The following is a 25,802-nucleotide window of genomic DNA, read 5'->3' on the forward strand; positions in this document are numbered from 1 at the left end:
AAAAATTGATATCACTGTGAGTATGTACTTGGGGGATTCTATCTCTAGAAGCTCTGCTGCTAGCGGAGTGGCCTCATTCCATTGGCTTGGCTTACATCCAACTACAAGTACCTTACTTTAGGATTTCATCCAGCTTTGGCTTCGGAGCCTTGTGTATTTGTTCCGGTATACGGTTTGGTATGTAATACATCTTATGCATACGACGCCAATGTTTAGCGTTCGTGTACGATGACGGAATGACAGCGGCTACACTTTCCCGCAAGCTTCCCGCAAGCTTTTCCTCAAATTAGAAAAGGTTTCAATCTGCGGGAGCGGGGTTTCCGTCGAATCCAGATCCATACCTTCGGTTCTATATACCTACATAAGGAAGGCGGATCAACACATCATGAGTTGAACTCGAGAAGAACAGTTGATTGGTGTGAAATACAGAGGGTTGGCCAACCCCTGCAGTCTTACTGCGTCTGTCATCTGTGCCTTGTGCTTAATCATCGTAGCACATGCGCACCACGGCCGAAATCCTTTGGCGGTAAGCCCACCGTCGAAGCAGGAAATCTCATTAGTTGGTGGATCATCGAGATGCTTACCTTGCCTTTCTCTTCTATGACGAATCCTTACGAAGAACCGATTAGGGATCAGCCAAAAATCCCTCTGCGCAATCCCGAGGCCCGATTTGTCCTCGGCATCCACCGCACACTGACCACGCCCACTGCAACGCTCGCTACTACCGGCACGCAACGCCAATTGGTCCGATCTCTACGGGATATGCGTCCAAAGACGCCAACGGTGCCCGGGCAGACCCTGTTGCTTTCAAGTTATATATCATTGGGTCACTTATGACCCCCTCGATGATCCTTCCCGTCGAGTTTACGGAGGGTGTGTGTCTCGACGAAATGGTCTGCAAGTGGAAAGAGGGCCGGTGTAATTTTTTATTCATGCGGCATTACGTAGGTGTAACAAGCGGCACAGTCGTTTCTGCAAAGAACAAATCAATTCCATATCATCCTCGGGTCCAACGTGTCCGAGGATCCACTGCCAGCAATGTCATTTTGATATTCTTTTGCGCGCTGCCCCTTTCATTACCTCCAGAACATATTTGAGAGAGCCAACATGGGCTACTCCTTTGCACCAGTCAACAACCGCGATGGCCTCATCGCCATGTGTATCATCTTTTCGATCTCCTCTACGACAGCAGTCGTCTTGCGATTCTATGCCCGCAGGTTTAAAGGTTTACAATTCCAAGCTGATGACTGGCTGATTGCTGCCTCTTTGGTGAGTGCATAGCCTTGGAGTCACCATCTTTGTGCCAGCGTTGAGCTAACGAAGTCTTCTGCCTAGGTGTTTGTTCTTGGTCTGAACGCCATGTTTCTCGCTGGTAGGCATCAACCATCCATTTCACATTGCCATCGCTAAGATTGACTGCATCAGGATGCATCCAGAATGTTATCACTGGTCATTCGCCCGTTGTGAATGACTTTCCCGTCTCGACCGAAAAAGAGCACATGGCTGAAAGGGTATAGTCATCGAGTTGCATCTGGTCAACATAACGTCGACGCTTACACTGATTTCAGTATAAATATGGATTTCAAACCACGGAGAAGCTTGCTTTCGGCTTGATCAAGTTATCGATCTTGTTCTTGTGGCGAAGGATCTTCGGCCACGTCCGCGCTTTCAACAGAGCCAGCTGGGTCATGATCGGCATCGTGACAGCATGGAGCTTGGCTTTCTTCTTTGCAACCGTCTTCCAATGCGGACTGGATTGGAGCCGTAATTGGGCACCAATTGAAATCTTTCTGACACAATGCTCCAACACTCTGGACATGCTAAGCGTATTCACTGCGACTGATATCATCACTGATCTCATGATTATCGCCATGCCCATTCCAATGGTGCGCGAAGATCTCTGAGAGTTGGCTGCCATTTTTCTGACGTCTACTAGATCTGGTCCCTCCAAATGAGCACTCAGAGAAAAGTCGCTATCAGCGCCATGTTCCTTGTCGGTTTCTTGTGAGTACTCGAAAGCGCATATAAATGTTTCCCAATGAATGCTATACTGACGATGACAAAGTGCTATTGGTGCTGGCATTGCTCGCATGGTTGCATATCTCGTCACGTCTTATGGTACGCCTCAACCCACCGTGAGGAACATTCAAGGCTAATCAAAGACCTCAGAGAAAGCGTCGAATCCAGACTTCATACGTGAGTACTAGAATTCGTTGCTTCAAGTCAACTGCTAACGATCCGTGACAAGAGGACTTCACAATCTTCCTGCTATGGAGTCTCATTGAATTGAATGTTGCTATGATTTGCGCATGCCTACCGACCCTCCTTCCCATCGCAGCGAAATTGCCTTTCAGTCTCCGATCACTCGCTTCTTCTAAGAGGTTCTTGTCACTCAGCTGGTTGCGCAGCCACAGAAGTCACAAGCTCTCGGATGGCGACTCTCAATGCTCTTCAAGCTTTAAGATGATGTAAGCCAAGTCATCCTCGCGCCGTGTCTTTCTGCACATTGGCAAGGCAAGTACGGCGACGCTGGCTGACGACTACTCTCAGCAACGAGAAGCATATCGGCGCTCAACCAATGCGCTTTGGCCCAAGCATGGAGACAACCATTTCAACAGTGCCTCCCGACAGTGTCGACCTTGAGATGCAGCCACAGACAGGTCACGACATTCTCGTCCAGAGCAACATCTCGCATCATGATAGTACTGTAGCCTGAGCCGTGGTCTATCAATTCTGCAATAACTCACATGAGATGATTTGTGCATAGGTTCTGGAAATCCTAGCGCTGTAATTGCAATAGTTTTAGTACACACTAGATTATTGGTATGGAACGCTAGTCTTCGGGAACTAGGTACTCAATACAGAATGCGAACCGTTGCCGCTCTAGTAAATAAAGTAAGAATTCGTATCTCGGTTTCCTCCAGGACTAGTCATCATTATTATTGCTATGTGAAACAAATATAAAGGAGCAAAATGACGCACAATTTGTCCATCCAAGGCATGTTAATCGCTTCTTATAATCGCGAATACTTTTACCGCGCAACCCCCTGTGGTCGGAAAGGAAACAACACTGCAATCCCCATTTCATATAGAATATATCATTCTCTCTAAAGATGGAATCCCATCTCAACCCTCGTCAGCACCCTTTCCTATTCGCATTCATATCTATCCTCGTCGTTCTCACGGCGATGTTACTGCATTCGACCTCACTGTCTCCCTTTGTTTTGAGTTTATTGAACTATTCAACACCTTATGTTCGGAATGCGCGCACCGGGGTTTCCTATCGTGGCACATCTACAAACGGCGTCGAACATTTCCAGAACATTTTCTACGCCGAAGATACATCAGGCTCAAATCGCTTTGCACCACCTGTTCCCTGCGCACCACCTCCCGGCACTATCGTCGATGCAACTGCCGCTGGTGCCTGGTGTCCTCAAGGACTCGGAGGACCTCCGCTACCATTCACGAGTCCTATCACCAACGTGAGCGAGAACTGTCTTAGCCTACGGATTGCGCGACCGTCTAACATTGATTCATCTGCGAAATTGCCGGTTCTGGTTTGGATACATGGCGGTATGAAAATCACAATCGAAGAATACATTTGTGGTCGCTGATAGAGTGCTTAGGTGGCGATGCGCTTGGAAGTGCGTCTGATATACTCTATACACCGGATGGCCTCGTAAGGCAGGCCGAATCAAACGGCCAATCCGTGATCTATGTCGGGATCAATTATAGATTGGGCAGTACGCCAGATCCCCTGAAATGGGTATTCATGTGTAGCTGTTAACGAATACTCAAGTGTTCGGTTACGCCACAAACAAAGCATTGAGAGATGCGAAGCAAACCAATGTTGGGCTGCGGGATCAACGTGCTGCCTTCGAATGTAAGTATAGGAAAAGCCAATGAGGAGTCTATCTTTGAATTACTGAAAAAGAAAAACCCAGGGGTCCGTGACAATATTGAATTCTTCGGCGGAGACCCAGGAAATGTTGTCGCAGTGGGGCAAAGCGTGGGTGCAATGGCTATTGGCTTGCATCTCGTCTCGTATTCAGGCACTCAAGGAGTACCCTTTCAGAAAGCAATGTAAGAGCACCACCACTCCGCAAAAGGATGGAGGCTAAGCGCACCGACAGGATGATGTCCGGGGCAACGGGGACGAATTTTAACATCATGAGCAGCCTCGTAGCAGACAATACCGCAACTGTGGCCAAATCTGTTGGTTGCACTCAGGACGATCCAGACTCTCCAGCAACTGTGGATTGTCTGCGAAAAATTCCTCTCGAAAACTTAATGGACACTTCCGTGAAACTTGCTCGACAATTAAGACCACCTTTCGGAGAGCTAGCTTTCTATCCCAGCTATGACGGCGATTATATTTCCGATCGACCTTCTGTGCTGCTCCGTAAGGGAGCTTTTGTAAAAGGTGCACTTCTTTCTTTGTTACTGATGCAACGATATAGATCCTAACCGTATCTAGGGATACCGATTATAGGCTCCTGGGTTACCAACGACGGCGCCTGGTACGCTCAGCCATCCATCAGCGACGATGCCTCTGTACTCGAAAGCTTTCAAACATTCGTTCTCGGTCTCTCACAGTCTTCACTACAACGTCTGCTATCCCTCTACCCACTCTCCAATTTTATCCACCTCGTCAGCCCCGACGAGGAAGCGACAGCAGATTATTATCGAGCAGCACAGATAAACCGCGATATCTGGTTTACATGCCCCGTCATTGACTTTACCTGGCAGTACGCTCGATTCGGCGGCGACTCGAATATCCGTCTGTACAATATGAATCAGACAAAGTTCGGTCCGATATTGCAGTACATGGGCGTTCCTCAGTGGCACGTCTGCCACCTCTCTGATATTCCGTATCTCATGAACGAAGACGTCGCCGCCGGCGGAGACAACAGCCCCGATCAGCAGTCCCTTTCTGCTCTGTTGAGTGGTAGCGCCGCTGCCTTCGCTTACTCGGGAGACCCGACGATTTCAAGAGGTCGAACTTTCAAAGATTGGCCGATCGCGTACTCGGACCAAAGTGAACAGGCTTTGAGCAAAGAGTGTCCGAAAGATCTGAGCTTGTATGTTGTAGGAGGACCGCAGGGCAGTGGTCCCGCAAGCATGTCTTCTGGAACAGGTGGTGGAGCCAAATCGGAGCGTGAGAAAGCATTGGCGTGGGAGCAGGTGATGGAGCGGTGTGCCTTCATCAACTCGATTCTGGACGAAATTGGGGTTTGAGATCGCTTCGCCAGTCCGAGACAAGTTGAGACTCGGCTTTGTGAAATCTAGTCTTCTCACGAGAATTTATCTGTTCTGGGTTACTGACAAGGTAGGACGCAACAGGACCGGCACGTTTGATAGAAAGGAGCTATGAAACCTTGAGACATGGGATAAGGTGAACATGCTGAGTTGAACTTTGTCGGGAAAATTCAATGCTAGAGAGCCCCTTCTATTGTGTCTTTCGGACACGATGCTTGGTGCATCGTCCCTCCGTGTCGCGCCTCACGTCAACGGAGAGCCCGAGACCATCACCTAACCATCAGGTATCTTTACTTCCTAACTCGGACGCGGACTCAGCCCCACACCACAGTCGTAATGGCAAGGAGAGCGTCCCCCTCCCAATTCCAGTACCTCGTTTGCGCCGGCATCATGCTCACAGCCAGTGGTAAGACTTTCTCGCAAGCTAGTCTCGAGCCCTCCTGACCCATTTGCTCCATTTGCTGAAGCGAGATGGTTATTGCGTGCATTTCGATGTCGGCATACTTCTCCGAGAATCCTATCCCTTCATACTTTTTTCTCCTCTCGTTTAACTAGCCCATCATCACAGCGATCGTCCAGCCAATTTTCCTGTCAGGCATCGCGCCCGAGAACTCGGTCCGCTCGTGCAAGATCATCCCATCGACTGTTTAAACCGCGATTCCCGTTCTGCAAAATGAACTTCTCGATAATCGTTATCTTGTCCCGCTGCACTCGCCGCGAACGACATCTGCGTGCACATCTTTACGGATCCTAGTGGTGGGGATATCTTCTATATCCATGTCGCAATCGACCCTCCACTATAATACAGCTCGTGATGTTAAAATAACCGAATTCATAACACTCGCTTTTACGCGTTTGACTGACTCGTGCGTGTGCCAGGGCCCGAGAGATAGCTCAATAGCGATTAGTGCCTAGATCCCCTGAGCGCGTCCAGGCCAAGATTTAGCTCGGGTTGACCGTCGCTGAAACCTAGTTCATCAAAGCCGGCAATGCAGTATTGCTTACAGCATCTGGGACTAATCAGGCCCACCAGGCAGCTTCTTTGAACGCCACGCGCCCACCACAACAGAGGCCTGACGCACCACTTCGAAATGAGTGTTCCAGTCTATACAGGCCTCGATTCTCGACTGGACTACACCCTTTTCATCGAATATAGTCTCTCGCCCCTTTACCTTTCTTTCAAAACAGTCGAACCGGTTTAGTGTGAAATCATTTTGAAACACAGCAGTTTTAGCCTAGTGCATCACAGCCTTAGTTGACTACCAGAGTATTCGGATCTGTTTCAAGTACGGCTGCGCAACGGGGCGGATTGAGACGGGCAACCTGGGCGGGGCCTCACCCGTTGCGCACGCAGCGGGAATTCGTTTGATAATGCAGAATTGCTTTATGATCAGATCTTTTTCTGCAGAATCGCATTACACACGGATCCGCTTTTCTACATAATCGCATCATGATCAGATCCTTTTCTGCAGAGTTGCATGACCCACGGATCCGTTTTTCTGCAGAACGGCATTACACACGGATCCGCTTTTCTAAAGAATCGCATCACGGACGGATCCCGTTTCCTGCAGGATTGTCGCAATAAATTTGCTGCACAGCAACTTTGGCATGCTTTTAAGAAAGTGCCTCACACCATTTTTTTCTTACATATGTCCGGGGACCTCAGCGCGCATTACTTAAAAATCGCGGATGTTCGATCTGCGGGAATGTATACGTGTGAGATAGGTCCGAGCTCCATACCACCCCTTCCCCACGAGGCCCTTTGAAACAAGACAACAGCGACAACAGCTCCGAGACTGGATCCGGTGAGGGTGTAGAAGCCCGGCGGCGTTCTTGTGCCGTCTGGATCTCAGGAAACTTTACTCGCGCAGCTTTCCGATCACGTGCCTGAAACGCAAGTTGTACGATGCTGCGTCGCCACGACGTCTTTGGTGTCTCGTCACGCGTCGGCGCACGAGCTTCCTCGGAGATGAAAGATCTGCAAAACGTATAGCGATCAGAAGCAAAAGTGGGCGTCGATGTCGCGGTTCGGCATTTCTACCTTGATGAAGTCCTGAGCCTCGCTCTTACCGTTTGATCTAAGTCGCATCGACCTGCCTCGGCCTGACCTAAGGAGGCCTTTGACATAGACATCGTTTCGTCGTCGGATAGAGGGGCTCATCGGCGGCTTGGAGTATTTGCGGGGTCCTTTACGAGGCGCTGCGCCCAGATGAAAGTCGGATCGGGTTTAAAAGCCATAGGTCGTGGGCTTTGCGGACTTGTGTAGCATCGCGGAAGAGATAGGGAAGAACTGAGATGTCTCGGAATTGAGGGGTTCATTTCTTTGAGAAGGGGGGAAGTTGAAAAGGTGGGCCGGCATGTTGGGATCTTGCATGCAACGTATTGTTTTCAGAGAGACGATAGACTGCAACGGGTACCCGGTATTCCGGTTCCAATAGACGCATCTTGAAGCTCAGGTCTAGCATCCTTGAAGGAAGAGACTTATAAACACTTTGTTTCAAGACGGACTTAGACTCTGCAAAGCCCAGGTCTTTCATGCGTCCCGATCGGAAGCGGGCCGGGATAGCGATCAAACCCACGGTTGGTTCAAGATTCAAGATTCAAGATCCAGAGGACGGCGTCGGTAAGCTTGCAAGCTCGGTCGGGACCTGCAATGATGCTGATTAACGGATTTGGCTGTCTTCGCAGAACAGCGGCTTCAAGCGAAATCTCCACGATGCTCAGAAACCACCCAGAATGTCAAGTGTGAGCACTCTCCGCTAGCATTGGCTGCCCCAAGTACCGGCTTCTTCATTCGCTGTCGACATCCTCGAGGAACCCAGGTCCTTTGCTAAAATCTCCCAACGAGCAGCCAGCCTCCCATGTCGGGGAAATGCTTCGAGGCACGGAGAGCGCCGATCGTCTCGCCGGCTTTGGTGTAGCAGATCACGGCGCCTTTCGATACGGGCTCTTTGACCGCCGAGAGGCGGCCGGTTGCACACGCGCCCATCAGCGGGGTTCCGTGATCACCACCTTCGAGCTCTGGCTCTGCGCCTGCGTTGGTAAGGATTTCGATAGAGTCGCTTTGCTGTGGAGTCGCTATCGTGGAGGCTGCGTAAAGCGCTGTGCTGCCATACACCGCGCGGTGAGCCAGAAATTTCGGTACCGGTTCTGCCGGTACTCGCCTTGGCAGTTTTCTTACAGTAAAGCCTGTGTTTTCAATGCTCCAAATAGTCTCCGTCAGTATCTTCCTTTTGTGAGCGATGTAGGCGCTAGGATGGGGTGCGAAGTTCAGCATGGCTGAGATGTGAGGTATCGATGCTGAATTTAACAGTAAAGTCAAAGGAGATCTCGAACTATGATCTTCTGATCCAAGCTCGCGGCCAGTAATCGTGTTCGAAAAGGGTAGAAGGATCGGATTTGTGGTTGGCCGCATGATGTAAAACTGTTCGACCGTCAGTACCATGCACTTGGAGATCTATTCCACTTTTTATGAGTCTCTGGATGCAAGCTGTATGACCATCCTGAGTTGATTGCATAATCGGGTTGGAAGGCCATCTATCCAACGAGTTCGGGTTTGCTCCTTTCTGGAGTAAGCTTCGATCATGGGAGGTCCGATTATTAATGTTTACAGATCAAGTGAGGTCAGTTGGTACCTTCACACAGATGATTCAAGATCAATCTGCAGCACTCATCTTTGATCATTCGCGACAGCAAGATGTAAGCCACCTCAGCAGCCAGCATCGATGCAGTCTTGCCTTCTAGCGAAGAGCTACTGGGATTCAGGCCTGCTGCAAGAAGCTCAATTATGATACCGCGCGGTATCGATGAAGGCCATCGCACGCCCTGCACACCAGACCAGATCCTAATCGTGCGGGATCGAACCGAGCTCCTGATCTGGGCGAGAAGGTTTCTCATCAGAGGCGGACTGCATCCAAAATAGCAAGCCGCTTGAATTGGTGCTGTTTGAGAGACGTCACCTCTGATCGACACCTAAACCGCGAGGACAAGAAGATCTGGGTCGAAGCAGGGTTGGCAGTAGTTGGAATGGCTGGTTTCAAGGCCCAAACTGCACCAACTATCATACACATCGAAACCAACTATCAACTGTCAGTGCAACCAATAGTGGAGCATTTTTGGAGGTCAAATGGTCAAATTTTCGCCGGACGAGGTCTTCAAGATTATTTCTAATTTGATTTATAGTTGGGGAATTAGGAATTCAAAGATAGAATCCTAATCGCTACCTGATAATCATCGAAATACATATGAATGTAAAGGCGATCTTGGCACGCATTTCTCGGAGTTTTTGGATTTCCATTGGATGACGACGTATTCTTACTGCACATGCCGTCATCTTTGTGGAGAAGTGTAACAAGTGATGTCGGACTTGTGAACGCTCTCTGTGCCGATCACAGTAGCGTCTCCCATATGAATTGATTGAGGACATACGACTGAAGACATCCTTCACGAATGATCTGAACTTACTCGAAATTCAAGCCGCTTCACTGCCACACAAGCCAGAGCAGATTTAAACTTGGTGGATGTCTGTATTGATAAAGACATCATCAATAGACAACGAAATCCGACCACGGATCGTAACAGCGCAATTTGTCCGACGCCCAGGTCTTTGTCTCGAGCGCGTACCTGATGACATATAGCTCATACCCAATCGCGAAAAGGTAGGATAGCACGTATTGCATCGTACAGCCCACCATAAATGGTGCGATAGCATAGAGGACGAACCAGAAAGCACTCGTCTGCACATCCTGATGTCTCCTCCTGCGGATATATTGATAAATAAGACGTTGCCTAGAAAATCCCATTGAAGCTACCATTACGGCGACATTGATGATGAGACTAAGCACTACCGGTACGGATTTCGAAATCGAATCCCCCATGAGTAGAGCAATGCGTCGAGCTGATCTTTTTTCTAAGAGGACTTGCCCCTGCATGTACTTAGTGGGCCACATCGCTCAGACGAGTTGTTCAAAAATCAAAGAAGACCAAGAACTTGGGTTTGTAAGTAATTCGGGTATTTTATCCAAAATCGTGATCGTGACTTTGCGAGGGTCAGTCCAGGTTGAAAGTAATATGCCATTACCACGGATTTCCAATTTACCATCACACGCCAGGAGGACGAAGGTGTAGCAGACGGATAGGATCCCAATGATTGCATAAAGACCGTTAATCGAGTCAAGTACCAATACCGCATCAAGACGCTGGCGCCGGATAACGAGTACTAGACTAGCAATAGCCTGTGCTAGGACAACAGTAAGGTTGATGAGCTGGCCACTATTGAGTAAAAGCCTGTCCCATGACCAAGGCAGCGGTGTGTAACTCAGTGAGTCAGATGGAAAGAAACCAATATTGACGATCCCAGTTGTAATACCATCGGACATGACTGTTTTCGTTTGGACTTGGATACTATCCGATAAACGCCGAGAGGCAACAAATTGTTTTCTCCGCACCATTATTTCGATTACTACCCCACCACATTCATATAATTCAATAAATGTAGTCTAGATCTATTATATAGAGTCCAATGCATTATCCCTTTCATGAAATCGTCTTGCGCAATCCCCTTGCGACATAAAAAAGACCTGACATACTTTACATCCCCCGCGTGTCTTGGGAGCATTATCCCCACTAATCTCTCGCCTAAAACCTCGATTTTGAATGTCCTTACGACACATAAGGCACGCCCGAATGACCTTTAAGTCTTACCAATCATGATTACCTCGTAGTGCCTTTGGTAGTGTAGAGATAGGGGTGGGATTTGGCCTTGCCACAGGGGCAATTCCATCAGTCCCCCAGTAATCATGAATAGTAGGAAAGTGAAAGATTCCAATATAGATTGTAATAGCGACGAAGATTTTCAGCTCTGATACAGTTGTAGAGTACCAATAAGGATCGCGAGAACTCTGAGCAGAGGCATACAAATTGAAGCATTGCCCAGACAGTAGTAGTTCATATAAGGCCAAACACAGTACGTGGAGTAAGAAACAGGTCACTTGGAAGATGACTGAACCAATATTGACTTGATGCCCAGTTTGTAATTACCATCGGAAGCTTATGACTGTTTTCGTTTGGACTTGGATACCATACCCGGCTGCCGATACTAAGTAGCGAAAGCACAGTCACGCTTCAGTGGAAAGCGAAATAAACGCAAGAGTAATTTTGAAGGAAGTCTCCTGCACTAGTTGCGCCAGGCAAGACGAACAACATAATCTTTCGAGGCAGTGCCGTTCTCCAATTTTCAGACAGGCCTTGTAGGGTACCCAGATGACCATAAGCGGCCATGACAGCTATAGGGAGGGCGAATGTTTTGAGAACAAGAGTGGCAATGATACGAGAGACGTCAGTGCTGTTGCGTTGTGCTGTAGGTGTTCCGTCCAGGCTGAGAGCGACTGGATCTAAGTACATCTTGTATGTAGATCACACAATAGGCGGGTGATTGCTGTTTAGTAGATAACCGATGATAGTGAATCAACTTTGATAGAGGGTAGGAAAGTGAGGCTCCACAAGATACTAAATCCTCAGTAGGAAACAAGGACCAGCGACCGCCTTTGCAAAGCGTTTCTAGCGAGGCTGTGTTTCGTTAGACTTGTGCGAAGATTTTGAAGATCAAACTGCGTGATTAAGGGGAAGAGAACAGGATTCTCCCTCTCTGACCTCGTTTTGCTTCGCAACTTTTGAAGCCGCCGCTTTCTCCGTATGACTACATGTAGAAGACACCCATGATTGATGAGGAATTGCCTCAGTGACGTATGTTGGGTACGCCAAATCCACAGACGTCGAAGCCCAGGACTGTTACGATCACGTAGTAGGCCTACACCTAAGGTGCTACATCACCCTCTGTTACCTAGCCCACTCCTCAAAAGCGGTATCCTCGGGTGAGCATCACAATAAGCTGGGGGTAGATTCCTGTCTTCTTTTCTCCCCACAGTATGGGACAACAGCGTGCAGAGATTTTACAATCCGTTAGCCCCAGATGAGCACGCGTGCTTGGCTCGCATTCTATGAATGTTCGAGTATGTGGTTTGCATGCTAGGAGTTGGAGGCCGCTGTGGCTGTGGTAATGTAGAATGAGACCCTAGTACAGGTAAGTATTGGAGAGCTGGTCGACACTTATTGTCTCGTAGGCAATGTCGTCCAGCCAGACTTTTCACAGTGGGCGAATACTGCGATCTCTGCAGTGCTGATTTGCATCGTTGAATGTCGCATATCGATTCTTTAGTGTATGCTTGGAATTGATTGTTCGATGTTTTGTCAAGTGAGAAGCGGAGCTGAAGAGAGTCTGGCTTGGGTTGCCGTTATGAATTTGAACTTGAATATGAATGTGAATTTCACATTCAAACTCAAGAACGCCTAGCTAAACACTTCATTTGCAAGCTTGAATCTAGCAGGGTTCTATTCTAGATCCTGATAGCGCTTTCCAAAGCCTTACGCTTCTTCTCCGTCCTGGCGATAGCTTTCTGGCCCATGATACCTCCGCCCCAGTGACGCTTCGCTTCCTCGTACTTGTCTGAGTAGCCTTCCTTGATGGTCGAGACGAGCTTCGAAAGCTCGGACTTGTCTTCTGAGCGGACTTCCGTGAGGGCGAGTACAGCTGCGGTCTGGTTTACGGTCAGAATCATAAATATTGAGTAGACTGCGAATAGGAGCACAAAGTGGTGACATACCTTCTTGTGCACAACAACGCCCAACCTGGCTTTGCCCTTGACAATAGCATACGGCACACCCATCTTCCTGCACAGTGCTGGCAAGAAGATGACCAGCTCGATCGGATCCACGTCGTTAGGAATGAGCACCAAGCTCGCCTTCTTGTTCTCAATTAATCCCACCACATGGTTGAGCCCGTACTTCACAGCATAAGGCTTCTTGCTAACATCCTCCTTCTTCTTACCCTCGGTGACAGCCGTAGCTTCCTTGAGTAATCGTTCCTTCTTCTCGGCTTTGGTTTCTGGCTTGTATTTGTTGAGGAGCTTGAAGGTTTGGGCGGCGGTGTTACGGTCGAGCACGTTGGAGAACTGCGCGATCGCAGGAGGGACTTTGAGACGGAGGTTGAGGATCTTCTTTTGGCGTTGTAGGCGGACGTACTCGGGCCACTTTACCATGCGCGAGAGGTTGCGGCGCGGTTGGATGTCTTGGCCTATGCCGAAGTTGCGAGGACGCTTTTCGATGAGGGGATTCTACACATTCAAGGCAGACGGTTAGTATTCTAGAGACTCTCTGATCTTCGTAATGCGGATGGGACCAGATATCGGAAGGAGGGAAAATTTAGGCGGGAGGAGGAAGCAACTCACCTTCGCGGTCTTCTTAGTAGCCCCCGCCTTACTCTGGGGGAAAGGCGCCGGAGTGGCTTTCTTGCCTTGCTTGGGAGGCTGTCATTGAGAAAAGAAGATCATCAGCGAATCGTGTTCACCAAGTAAGATCTTCTCTGAACTCTAGAGAGACCACGAGCTGCATTGCTGCAAGCTCACGGCTCAAGCCTTTTGTTCTTCACCAGTGCTGGGTCGCTCGAGAGAGCTTCCAGCAGGTGGCGGAAGGTCTCATTGGATCAAGAATATGTAGCATTCATGATACTAATTGAGCCGAGAAATGGTGCTAAGCTTACCATGATTGTCGATATCGTTAATAGTGAGCGTGAAGATTTGCTGCGTAGATTACTTTTAGGTGTTCGACTAGATGTTCCTTGGTGGGAGCGCTAGCTAAGCGACCACTAGCGGATATGGCGTCAGCCTTACAGGTCCCCAGTAAACGCCCAAGGGCTGGGGCTTGGAGAAACCAAACAACGTTCGAGAGCCAGACCGCATACCTTCTCATGGCTCTCCTAGTTCAATTCTCGACGCGTCGGTCTATTTGCGTTGTTACGCACAGAGTGAGCGCCAAGAAATAATGATACTCAATCCTACGAAAGAAGGACGGCTGCAGTCTTCATCGAACATTAAACGTAAAGTCGCCGTGAGGACTTGAGTCATTCCTACAGTAGCCTGAGACTATCTCAATCGCGATGGAAGGCTATCGAACGCGAGCCTACCCTCCTATGGTCTCTACTAAGATGGATTCCTCCTACAAAGTTGATGAAGGCTACTCCGAGGATACAAGAAGTCAAGATGACCCTGATTCCCCAATGAGAATGGAGCCAGAAGGAGACGATATGCTGCCAACACAGACAGCTTTTGACGCTGTGATGGCTCTCAGCGAAGGGGAGAAGAGTGGTAAGCAATACCAGCTTTTCCCAACAATGTTACGGCTTATAGCAGACCTTACTAACATGCGTAGAATTTGTTTATAACATGCTACGTACCCTCAGAGTCTCCTCCATAGCCTCCGTCGTTGATCGGTTATGGCCCCTCTTCCACAAAGATCCGATCACCATCTTTCCTGCGGAGATCATGTCGCAGATCTTTGCTTGCCTAGATCCCCCATTGTTGCTGGAAGCATCTAGGGTTTCTCGAGCCTGGAGAGAAAGAGTGCTCGATAGTGGACTCTGGAAGCACAAGTTCAAGACTGAAGGGTGGGGCTTGAGAATGGATGAGATTGAGCACTTTGAAAACAATTATAACCAGAGGGCAGTGGGGTCACGTTCGCCGACTACAAGGACCGAGGAAAAAAGCGCGCAAAAACTGTATAAAGCTCTGCCTAGGGTTTCCCGACCAACACGCCAAACTTCTCAGAATACTCAACAGGACAACGGTCAGGTCAATCAGGAGCCTGGAGATGATGCCGAGATGGTGGACGTCGGTTCGGCGTCCCCTGAACGGTCTCGTATTGAGCCGGCCGAGGCCTTTGGGCAGGTGGATCCCTCAAAGGCACAGGGAAAACAGCCTTGGAATGAAATCAAGAAGGAAGCGCCTGAAACGATAGAGGGTCAGAAAAACTCAATTCCTGGAAAACATCATCTCGCGCAATCTCTTATGTTATATGCTTCTCCAGGCCAATCACGTCTGAATTATCATCACGTCTTCAAGCAAAAGCGGAAGCTTGAAGATAATTGGAACAATGGGCAATTCCAAAGTTTTCAGCTACCTCATCGGGATCACCCAGAGGATGCTCACACCGAGTGCGTTTACACGATACAATATTACGGGAAGCATTTAGTGAGTGGAAGTCGTGACCGCACGCTGCGGATCTGGGACATAGATGCACAGCGTCTTATCAGGAAGCCGCTAGAAGGCCATACTGGCTCGGTCCTGTGCTTGCAGTTTGATGACCGAAAGGAAGAGGACATCATAATCTCTGGCAGTAGTGATACGCACGTCATTCTTTGGCGTTTCTCGACGGGCGAAATGATAAAGCAACTCACTAATGCTCACAGAGAGTCGGTGTTGAATTTGAAGTTCGACAAGCGATTTCTTGTGACATGTTCGAAGGACAAGACTATCAAGATATGGAATCGACAGGAGCTACGGCCTGGGGATAAAGACTACCCGGTCAAAGGAGCTCCAGGTGGTGGCCACTGCCCTTCCTATATCCTTGACATGAACGCTATTGCGAGCACACTGCGCAATGGACGACCCGATGTGGATTTTCAAAATCATCTGCTTGAACCTTATACTCACCTGATGACGCTTGATCTTCATGGAGCTGCTGTCAACGCCATTCAAATTTACAGGGACCAATTAGTTTCAGCATCTGGAGACCGTAATCTCAGAGTCTGGAACATACACAGTGGAGAATGTTCCGCGAAGGTCGAAGCCCACGCGAAAGGAATAGCTTGCGTCCAGTACGATGGGAAAAGGATCGTAAGTGGGAGCAGCGACAACACGATTCGGATTTGGGATCCAGCCTCCAAGACCGAAGTCGCTCGTCTAGATGGCCACACGAGGCTTGTACGTACGATTCAAGCGGCATTCGCGGACCACCCTGGAGGGAGGGAAAGGCTCGAATCCGAAGCGATGGAAGTCCAACGCCAGTGGCAGGCAGCCAGTATTGCGGGATTGATTCCTCCTAGCTCTGAGCGGCGACGTCAAGGAAATCCTGGATCACGGAAGCCTAAAGATATCAAGAGTGTTGGAGCAAAGATACCTCCGAGCGGTGGCGGAAGTCGATGGGGCCGTATAGTATCGGGTTCCTACGATGAGACTATCATCATATGGAAGAAGACAGATGATGATGAATGGGTGATTGGGCAGAGGCTACGTCAAGACGACGCACTTCGAGCTGCCGGCCCTCCACTCATTCCTCGATCGGACGTCCAAGCTCAAGCACAAGCGCAGGCACCATCAAATCCACTCCATCTCCCAAATCATGCACCAAACTCTCAAACTCATCAAGCGCCACCACGACAGCATCCTCTTCAGGCCGCCGGTGTCCAAGGTCCTCTCCCGGCGCATCAGATAGCTCAACAAATCGTGCAAGCTGCTGCTGCAACTTCACAACAAGGTTCGTCCACTCACCAACAGCCTCCGAACCCGAATCAGCCCCAGAACCCGACGCAAACCCCTTGGACCAACAGTGCTTACGCACGGCGGCTTTTGCGAGCTCAGCAGCAGGCTAACATACCTGGTCTTTCCGCTGGGGGACCATTGAATGCTCCTCAGAATGCTGGTCAAGCAGGAAATGCGCCGAATCCTGCACCCACTCTACCAGCATCAGCACCTCCACCGCTCCATCCCCATCACGTGCCACGGCCTGGCCCACCAATCCCAAATGCTGCACAAGTTGGGCAACCTAATGCTAGAGTTTTCAAGCTGCAATTCGATGCTAGAAGGATTATTTGTTGCTCTCAGGATCCGAAAATCGTTGGGTGGGATTTTGCGAATGGAGATGAGCAAATTATTGAGAGCAGTAGATTCTTTGCTGCTCCTCAATGATGATTCTGGAATTTGGGATCTTATTCTGCGGCTTGGGCAATCCACCGTGGGCAGCTGAGCGGGAGCAAGTAGGTAGAATCAAAGCGGTCAAGGGTGCTTTGGAAGGTTCAAGCATTTTCTCTGCAGCTACAATCTGATATCCCAAGGAGAGCTTTTGTCTATCTAATGCCTGTGAGATATTTGCGATGTATATACTATTCACTTAATGTGCTCAGCAATCCATGTTGGAAGCTTCGTCTCCGCTCGTCACTGCCCGTCACTGCCCGATGAAACAGATCCTTGTCAGTTCAAGGAGCATTAAAAGCTCCTGTATACAACTAGCGTTCTCCGCATAGTTACCACATGCTTTCCATTTCTTTGCGAGGCATCCTTTTTGCCGGCTATGCTTGCTAGCCTTCATGCAAGACAGTCATGACATGTACAAACGTGTTCCGCTCTAAAGACCTTGGAGAGACGCAGCTGTACCTATCCTGCAAGAACCACTGCACTACGAAAAGGAATTCAAGAAGGCTCAAATTTCTCTACGGCAGTTGAACATGCTCTCTGTGGCCCTCGACACCATGGTGCAGCCACCGCAGCTCTCTGCATATGTCCACAGCTTTCTCGGCGTCATAATATAAGATTGGATTCCTGTCCGACTTGGTTTCCCTATTTCAGGCTTCTCTGGTCGCCCCTGATACACTCTGGGTTATGTTGCCCACTTCAACCAAGGCCCAAGCTCAGGCCTGCATTGTCTGTCGAGTCCCAGATCTTGACTTTCCGCCTTGATGTCCATCGGAGACGCTCAAACCACAGTCCACGTGAATTTCAGGCCGATGTTATAGCTTGAAGAACTCCCAGCTTCTTGCTCATTTCAATCACGGCACGGTCAACGGTTGAGCGCCCTCGTCTCAGAGGTCAGGGGCAAGGAAGATTTAAGGCATCAGAAGGTCAGCAAATAGCAGCATATAAAATACGCCGGTCAGGTCTGGAGGTATCATCTTAAATCCTGTCAGGTGCCATGGATATGAGATATGATATGGGGTGTCCCACCAGCCGGTGGAGGTCTGATCTTCACTGGGAAGTCCGCCACTCGTGCCACCAATTTTGGAGGTCCAGATTTCTGCTGTCCAACAATGCACCATTCCCAACATCGTTTAGCGGCTTGGCAGTGAAAAAGGTGGAACTTCAAGCCAACCCCACTGGTGCATTGAGCCCAAACACTCACCTCAAACACACACCCTAACCCTCTCACTTCGGCAGACTCTGTCCATGATTGTGAATCTTCGAGCGTAAATATTCTACTCTTGAGCAGGACAGCATGGCTTCTACACCCCGCTGAACCCAAGCCGACTCCTCAAGATTCCGACGCACATTCACCGAGCAGGTCAAAGTTGCTGCATAGTGGCCCTCTGCATTCTTTACCAGCCCAGTACCACAGAAGCAAGTCGAAGTCATTGATAGACCATTCCGCAAGGTACTGTGACTCCCTGCATTCCTTGGAAGCTTTGCTGAGGGACCTCAGATCACTCCCCCTTGCCAGCAGTGACTCGAGCCTCAAAGTAAGCCATTTGCCCAGATTTTCTGCCAATCCGTTCAGCATAATTCTTGCTTACCATACTTCTTCAGCGTCCCATCACACACTTCCCTCGCCAGATCCCTTTCTCCGCCAGGGTTCTCAATAGAGAAATATGCACTTCGCGCAGACTCTGAAGGGATAAAGCACTCCGACTCTATCGGCGTATCGCTCTTTGGGACTTGAGCAATCGAAGACTAAACAGAGCAACACGCGGCATGCTGGCAACAGCGCTCGCTCAGAATCCCTTGGTTCAAAACAACATGGCCTCATTACAGGCGCGGGGACACATGAACGGAAGCTCGACGCTTTCTGCGTCTTCTGGTATGCCATCTCACAATACCCTGTGGAACTCTCGCTTTACAACAGATACTGACTTCAATTCAGATCAGAGAGGCCTTTTCCCTGCCGCAGTACCCTCAACCTTCTCGCCACCTCCCCCAGACGTGTTTCCTAAAATGGGCTCGAATATCATGAATATCAAAGCTGGCGCTAACAGCTCGTTGTATCAAATCTGCACGGGTCTGCGGCAGCGGCTAGGAGATGTCCCTGGATTCGAAGATCACATAATAGAGATGGAGGAAGAAGAAGAGGATTCGGCCGATGAGCCAAAAGATCCAGTCACCTTGATGTGGAATTGTTTGAGGCGTGGCTATCCGCTCATGACTATATACAACGCGTCATCGCCAGAAAGACCACTCAAATTTGATGCAACAAAAATTCGCGAAGATAAGGTCGGAAAAGCAACGACGTTCAAATTCCTGCAAGCTTGCATGACAGATCTCAAGATCCCTCCCCACGAGTGCTTTCTCATCACTGACTTATTTGGGGAAGATACCACTGGATTTGTGAAGGTGAGTTTTGATATTCCTTTCGTTCAGTTGCCGTCTGCAAACCAACGCTTTTTTGATGAAGGAGAATTGTAATTGGTGTCTACGGTTGGAGACTGATCACTGACATCATCTTCAGGTGACGAAGCTTGTGAACAGGGTCTTGGACATCCTGGATACACGGGGGTTTTTGCGGCACAACGAACAACCCACCAAGGCTGCAGTTGCGGAATCCGCTCCTACCTCTTACAAAGCGCATGTCATCGAAGAGCTCCTCATGACTGAACGCAATTATATCCAACATCTTGAAATACTTCAAGAGTTTAAGAGACAAGTCACTGGCGGCATCGCAGGTGATGCAATTCACGACATATTTTTGAACCTCAATCAATTACTGGATTTCCAGAGAAGATTCTTGGTCAGAATTGAACAACAAAACCGCTTGTCTGAGAGCGAACAGAACTGGGGCAAACTGTTCTCCTACTACAGAGAATCATTCCGAGTGTACGAACCATTTATCGCCAATCAAAATCGTTGCAATGAGACCGTACTCAGCGTATGGCCAAAGCTCAAGAAAGCTGATCTATCAAACGAGTTGAGGGGCATCGTTGAGACACCATCAGTGCTCCTCAGTTTCCTAATCAAACCTTTCCAGCGCCTATCGAAGTACCCCTTGTTGCTCGCTGTACCATCACCCATCGCTTTGAAGTCAGGATATTGTACTAAATGTTGCATAGGAATTGCGCACAAAAGGCGGCCTCGACCTTGAAAAACAAGAGGATCTCGAAGAAGGTGAAGCAGCAGCCAGATCCATTATGACCCGAGCGGACGAGGCTGTCCAAAAGGAACACCATGCTGCCGCTGTCAACGAGTTGCAGAGTAGGGTTGAAGACTGGAAAGGCCACAAGATTAATCATTTCGGCGAACTCCTACATTTCGGCAATTACACGGTTTTGAAGGGAGAGGGCGCGAAAGTGGTGGAGCGCGAGGTTAGTGTCATATTCGATTCCCTGGATCCAGTCACGCGAGCAATGGTTTTCTCCCTGTTTATGCGCTCCCTGCATCGTGGAACCTCAAAGCCCCCACGCCCACGGTCATGGACGTCCGCATTGCAATTTTTGAACCGCAACCCGCGTGGGAAACATGTCAGCGACCTTGCAAGTGTCCCTGAGCATTCGGTCGAGGAACATCGTCCTGTTCCCGTGACGCCGAAGACCCCTCCGAGGAGATCCATGTTCCTTTTGCGCAGAAAGACACCCCCTGCATGTCCCCAAATACTTTCCCAAGCACCTTCCCAGATACCCGTGGAGCCCCCTTCGTGGAGCCCGTTTCGCTTTCATTTCAAGCGTCGTAAAGGTCCCACCCGTGGGATGCTTGGAACACCGCCTTCTAGAATCAGCTCCGACGCCGAGCCTCCCATGAAGACGAAACCCCCTGAGGAGCAGGCAATTGAAATTTTTCAAAACGCTCTCCAGATTTTAAAGATTGGTACAGAGCCTGAGCTTGCCACATCAGAAGGCATGAACAGAGCTCCAACCTCGGAGTCCTCAACGGACGACGCATATCGGAGAATCATGGACTGGTCTCATAACACACCTTTCCACACAAAGGCCTCCAAGGCTTATCCCCCCAAAGCACTTACCCCTCTGCAATTTCTGCTGCTTAAGTCCATACGTGAAGCAAGGCACTTGTACAAGCTCGATGGCGCTTTTAAGAACACAACGCTTTTCTTGTTTTCCAACTCGCAATTGCCAGACCCAATCTTATCTCTAGCTGCTCGTGCTGCTGCTGCTACTGCTACTGCTACTGCTGAACCCGTGTTGGGAATTAAGCCGATGTCAGATTTAGAGAAACAAGTTGCTGACGATTTGGCGATTGAATCGCTCGTGCGTGAACAGTACAAAGTCTACCTCTTCGAACGCATCCTGCTATGTTGCAAAGAAATCAACCCGAACAAGCCCAAGAATAAAATGCTGGCAGGAAAGCAACCTTTGGTCGACAGGAAGGGAAAGCTAAAGCTTCAGTTGAAAGGTCGGATATTCATGCAGAATGTCACGGACGTTGTGACCTTGAGTAAGCATAGTACAAGAGAAAATGTTTTCTTTGAAATAACAACCGCTGACACTAATGTAGATCAAGGTCAATATACTCTCCAAATCTTCTGGAAAGGCGATCCTGGTGTTGAAAACTTTGTCATTCGGTTCCCCGATGAGGCGCAAATGATCAAGTGGCGGGACACAGTGCAGGCACAGAAGAAGAGTCTTTGTGACCAGGCAAGGAATTCCGGTCAAACTGGCACTTCAGCAACAGAGTTTAACTATATGAAAGACCAAGTGCTTTCTAAGAACCCATATCAAGAGGATGAGGATATGGAAGAGGAGGAGATTATCAGTCAAATCGTTGGCCCCACCCAATCTTCCTTCACCGTGAGTCGGAATCCATCAAGCAATAGTCTGCGCTCAATAGCCGGACCCACTCGCATGGCTCCTCCTAAATTTCCACTCGCAGAGCATGGCAACGGGATGTATGCGCCTCCCTTGAGCCTGAATACAAACGTTCCCCCTGGTACAGCTGCTTCACCAGGGGAATTCCCAGGAAACTCTTACTTTTCGCCAACCAATGACTCACCAACATCCACACGCTCAACCTCTCAGCAAAGCTTTTCTCAGTTCACTCGCCAACAAACAGTTGCTGGTCATTGGCCGCACGAAGAAAATAAGCATCGTACAGCTCCAGCGATGGGTCGCGCACCTTCTCGAGAGGGACCGGCTCCACCGAACAGCTATGTTGTTAACGGTCGAACAGTCACCCGGCCATCCTTGCCTGTCATGGCAGCATCCCAAAACCCTCAGCAGAGCCGTCTTCGCTCCGCTAGTACTCCTGACATTCACAATCTGAATGCCCCTGGAGCCAGACGTCAAGGTGCTAGCCACCTTCCAACTCAAGCGGAAAACGTTCCAATGCCTCCAATTCCCTCGCATATGGTCCAAGGTCGAGCTCCCCTCAATCGGAGCCAAACAAGCTCACCAGTCGAAAGCCAGTTGCCCATTCGAAGTGCAACCCAGTCCCCTTCGGTACACCGGGATCGAGCTCATCGACAGTATCAAGAACCAATCGGCTATGATCGTCAAGGACAGAGACTGCAGCAGAGCTTCGAGAGCGAAACCCGTGACTATCATCATGGCCACTATGCTGAAGAGCCGACCCAGCTCACTCCTCAAAATACCGAGACTTCTTCGTCGGCCAACAGTATCATGGACTATCCGAATCAGTTGAAAGTCAGGGTCAGGTTCGATCCAGAACCAAGCCATGTGACCATCGTCGTTCCTACATTCATCAAACACCGCTCCCTGACCGACCGAATCGATTCGAAGATGGCTAAGGTAACAGCAGCATCCATCGCCAAGAAAACTGCTCGGCTGCGATATGAAGACTCGGATGGCGATATGGTTAGAATCGAGACCGACGAAGATGTCCATCTCGCTATTGAAGATTGGGCTACCCAGAACGAACGACAGATCCTTGAAGGTCCCGCACCTGACTTCGAGTTGCAATGGCAACAGAATTGAGACTCTTCTTGTACAAGCCTTCACTATGAGAACGGTTCTAGAACACTAGTTCGATCCAACCCCGCTTCATGCGCCTGCTAATACACTCCCCGTGGCGGATGTACGATGCAATGCTATCACCCTGTCAGCATTCCACCTGGTGGTCCCAGCTTACATCGACTGGCTGAACATCAACTTTTCTTTCGGCGTTCATGTGGCGCTCAGGCATACATTCAGGCCTCAGCACTACCACATTTCGTCTCTATTAGCAACTATCGTCGGCCTCTTGCCATTATCATAGTATTGGTGCACCGGCGCATCGGTTAATGATATCCCAACGGCGAGGGCGGCATACCCGTTCAACTCATCCCTCGGAGCACTCCATGATCTTCACGCTCCTTGTATCTGAGTCATGCTCCCTTCTTCACTCTACGACGCCTTATGCATACATCTTGCATACCGCAAACATTCTAGATCTCGTCGTTTATTTACGCTCGGGTCAGAAGCTCGGTCCAGGTCTACAACATAACGGTGTCATGGTTTTGAGGCAGGGAGAATGGGCTATGAGAGGGAGGTCTTGTCATGTCGGAGGATGGATAAAGGAAGGCGTTTTTATTGTTTATGAGAGGAGTAAGGTGTTTGAACGATGCCATGACGTCTATGAATGGTACTATGTCGCATGCGAAAATGTACAGCGGAGAGCATAGCGATGTGCAGATGATAGCATTTCTCCATTCTCATTTCAATCCAAAGTATTTATATGAAACAGAACAGCGTGATTTCGTCCACGTCGTGAAATTCGTCCGATGCATCTGCCCCAGGCAAGACCAAGATAGCTGCAGAAGCTACTTCTCCACGCGCTCAAATCCCAAAATCAGCTGGTTAGCTCTCGGATGAGCGGTGTACGCATCTACTTGCTCGATGCCCTCGTCATCAATGATGTGCGTCCTGTAATTCGTATAGATGGCAGCCGTTATCAGTTTCATCTCTGCTCAAACGTCAGCACCGGAATCCTCTTATCTCTCCCGCACGTCGCGCGTCTGGAGAGGATCATACCTTGCATAGCGAAATTGCTCCCGATGCACATCCTCCCCCCACTCCCGAACGCCCAGAACCACCGTCCCATCTCCGCCTTCTGCTCCTCGCTGGCTTCGAGCCAGCGTTCGGGCTTCCAGGCTTCCGGGTCCGGGAAGACGTCCGCGCGGCGGTGGAGCGTGTAGGGTTGCGAACTGACGCGCACGCCGGGGGGTAAGGGTGGGGAGCCGGCTAGCGAGGTGGGTTTGGAGGGCGTGATGCGTGGTTCCGGGCCGGGTATTGCAGCGTGGATGCGTAGGGTTTCCATGAGGCAGGCGTGGAGGAGAGGGAGGGCGTCCAGGCTTTGTGGCGAAGGCAGTTCGGGAGTTGAGACGGATGAAGGGTATTCCAAGGTGGGAGAGAGGGTTAGGAATTCCTCTCGGAGTTGCTCCTGAAGCTTGGGCTGCATTGAGAGTTCGTGGAATAGGTAGCACAGCGTTATCCCGCTCGTTTCGTGCCCGGCGGCCAAGTGGTCCTGGAGCTCAGTGGCAATTTGCAGTTCTTGCGGGTAGGGGAATGGGCTCTTGAGGGTGGATTGGTGCACTTGGTTGTATACTACTGGGGTCGTGGTTGGAATGTTCTCCTCGTCCGGGATTTTGGTTGTGCTGGATTTCTCAGCTGCTTTTGTAAAAGTGAGAGTCCAGTTTTCGATATAATTGGTGGCTTCTTGCACGAATTTGGGCTCTATGATGGGGCCCAATTTGTTCAATACAGATTTCAAGCCCGGCAGCTCGCTGGACCAGAAACGGTAGGGGCGCCGTCTTCGATAGGTATCGAGAAATTCTGTTCTGGCAGAGACGTCTTGCGTCAGGTTGGATCCGTTCTGTAGGCCGAACATGAAGGCGGTGATGAAGTCCATGGTGCTTGCATGGCTCAAGTCGAGCACTTCGACGGGTTTCTGTTCGATGGCAGCGGACTCCAGGACTGGTAAGATGCGGGAGAAGATCATTGTTTGGGAAATCTTGTGCATCTCTGGTGAGGATTGAAGGTAGGATTTCGAGTACACGTTGGCGATTACACGTCTGCGATGGGAGTGCGGTTTGCTTTCGGCGGTGGAGAACATACATGGGACGCTTTGAGGAGCTCAGCAAGGACAGTTCTAATTGAATTACGGGGAGAGATTTTTGTTACCCAAAGTTATCGAATTGGTTATACCACCGCCATTTCTCAAACCCACCACTATAGATCGTGCGGATGCCATCGTCCACGCAGTTAACGCTGATTTCATTAGGCCCGAGTCGGACAATGTCGCCATGTTTGACGTGGGCGGCGTGGATGCTGCGGTTTTCTTCGTCTCGAAATCGTTTTATGAGGATCCAGAGGGGTGAGAAGGGGGAGGAGGAATGTGCGTTGGGGATTTTGGAGAGGGGGGAGATGAAGGCGGGGTAGATGATGTACTTGTAGATTACATAGGGAACGATACAGAGGGCGACTATGGCGGTTATAGAAAGCATGTTGGAATGATTCTCTTTGCTCAAATTCAATTCATTATATGTGTTGGAGGAGGAGTGAAAAAGGGAAAGGAAAATGGCGAGTTCGTCTCTGTGGGCTTGTTTCTCAGCCCTACAGGTACGATATCGGCGGCATGATTGGTAGCGTCCATTCATTGCTCCTCCCTTGGCAAGCAAACTTCGATACTTTATCAATTGCTTCTACAAGTCATGATGAAGATGCGTCATCCTGTACCAGCAATTCATCAGTCCTATCTCATGACGACTGTCGAAGCCTGCCGAGGCAT

General features: G+C 49.6%; 7 protein-coding genes across 7 annotated transcripts; 4 read left to right on the forward strand and 3 right to left on the reverse strand.

Moving 5' to 3' along the window:
* Window positions 1–1,107: 1,107 nt before the first annotated feature.
* Window positions 1,108–1,904, forward strand: HO133_002374 (uncharacterized protein; the record flags this gene model as incomplete). The annotated part of the gene is made up of 4 exons (XM_037293300.1): window positions 1,108–1,269; window positions 1,336–1,372; window positions 1,426–1,511; window positions 1,569–1,904. 4 exons carry the CDS (start codon window positions 1,108–1,110, stop codon window positions 1,902–1,904), a joined length of 621 nt encoding a protein of 206 aa, XP_037150953.1.
* A 1,209-nt stretch (window positions 1,905–3,113) lies between these two features.
* HO133_002375 (uncharacterized protein) lies at window positions 3,114–5,238 on the forward strand (the record flags this gene model as incomplete). The annotated part of the gene is made up of 4 exons (XM_037293301.1): window positions 3,114–3,573; window positions 3,894–4,083; window positions 4,134–4,423; window positions 4,478–5,238. 4 exons carry the CDS (start codon window positions 3,114–3,116, stop codon window positions 5,236–5,238), a joined length of 1,701 nt encoding a protein of 566 aa, XP_037150954.1.
* Window positions 5,239–8,089: 2,851 nt separating this feature from the next.
* HO133_002376 (uncharacterized protein) lies at window positions 8,090–8,536 on the reverse strand (the record flags this gene model as incomplete). Its single annotated transcript, XM_037293302.1, has 1 exon — window positions 8,090–8,536. One exon carries the CDS (start codon window positions 8,534–8,536, stop codon window positions 8,090–8,092), a length of 447 nt encoding a protein of 148 aa, XP_037150955.1.
* Window positions 8,537–12,653: 4,117 nt separating this feature from the next.
* On the reverse strand, window positions 12,654–13,858 carry HO133_002377 (uncharacterized protein; the record flags this gene model as incomplete). Its single annotated transcript, XM_037293303.1, has 4 exons — window positions 12,654–12,854; window positions 12,921–13,430; window positions 13,545–13,622; window positions 13,856–13,858. 4 exons carry the CDS (start codon window positions 13,856–13,858, stop codon window positions 12,654–12,656), a joined length of 792 nt encoding a protein of 263 aa, XP_037150956.1.
* Window positions 13,859–14,251: 393 nt separating this feature from the next.
* Window positions 14,252–17,057, forward strand: HO133_002378 (uncharacterized protein; the record flags this gene model as incomplete). The annotated part of the gene is made up of 2 exons (XM_037293304.1): window positions 14,252–14,459; window positions 14,524–17,057. 2 exons carry the CDS (start codon window positions 14,252–14,254, stop codon window positions 17,055–17,057), a joined length of 2,742 nt encoding a protein of 913 aa, XP_037150957.1.
* A 1,818-nt stretch (window positions 17,058–18,875) lies between these two features.
* On the forward strand, window positions 18,876–23,011 carry HO133_002379 (uncharacterized protein; the record flags this gene model as incomplete). Its single annotated transcript, XM_037293305.1, has 5 exons — window positions 18,876–18,936; window positions 19,000–19,466; window positions 19,582–20,127; window positions 20,180–21,515; window positions 21,576–23,011. 5 exons carry the CDS (start codon window positions 18,876–18,878, stop codon window positions 23,009–23,011), a joined length of 3,846 nt encoding a protein of 1,281 aa, XP_037150958.1.
* Window positions 23,012–23,835: 824 nt separating this feature from the next.
* HO133_002380 (uncharacterized protein) lies at window positions 23,836–25,518 on the reverse strand (the record flags this gene model as incomplete). Its single annotated transcript, XM_037293306.1, has 3 exons — window positions 23,836–23,978; window positions 24,047–25,137; window positions 25,196–25,518. 3 exons carry the CDS (start codon window positions 25,516–25,518, stop codon window positions 23,836–23,838), a joined length of 1,557 nt encoding a protein of 518 aa, XP_037150959.1.
* Between the last annotated feature and the right edge of the window lie 284 nt (window positions 25,519–25,802).

Source organism: Letharia lupina, assembly GCF_014066315.1.
Source record: "Letharia lupina isolate WasteWater1 chromosome Unknown contig_14, whole genome shotgun sequence".
Taxonomy (NCBI): domain Eukaryota; kingdom Fungi; phylum Ascomycota; class Lecanoromycetes; order Lecanorales; family Parmeliaceae; genus Letharia; species Letharia lupina.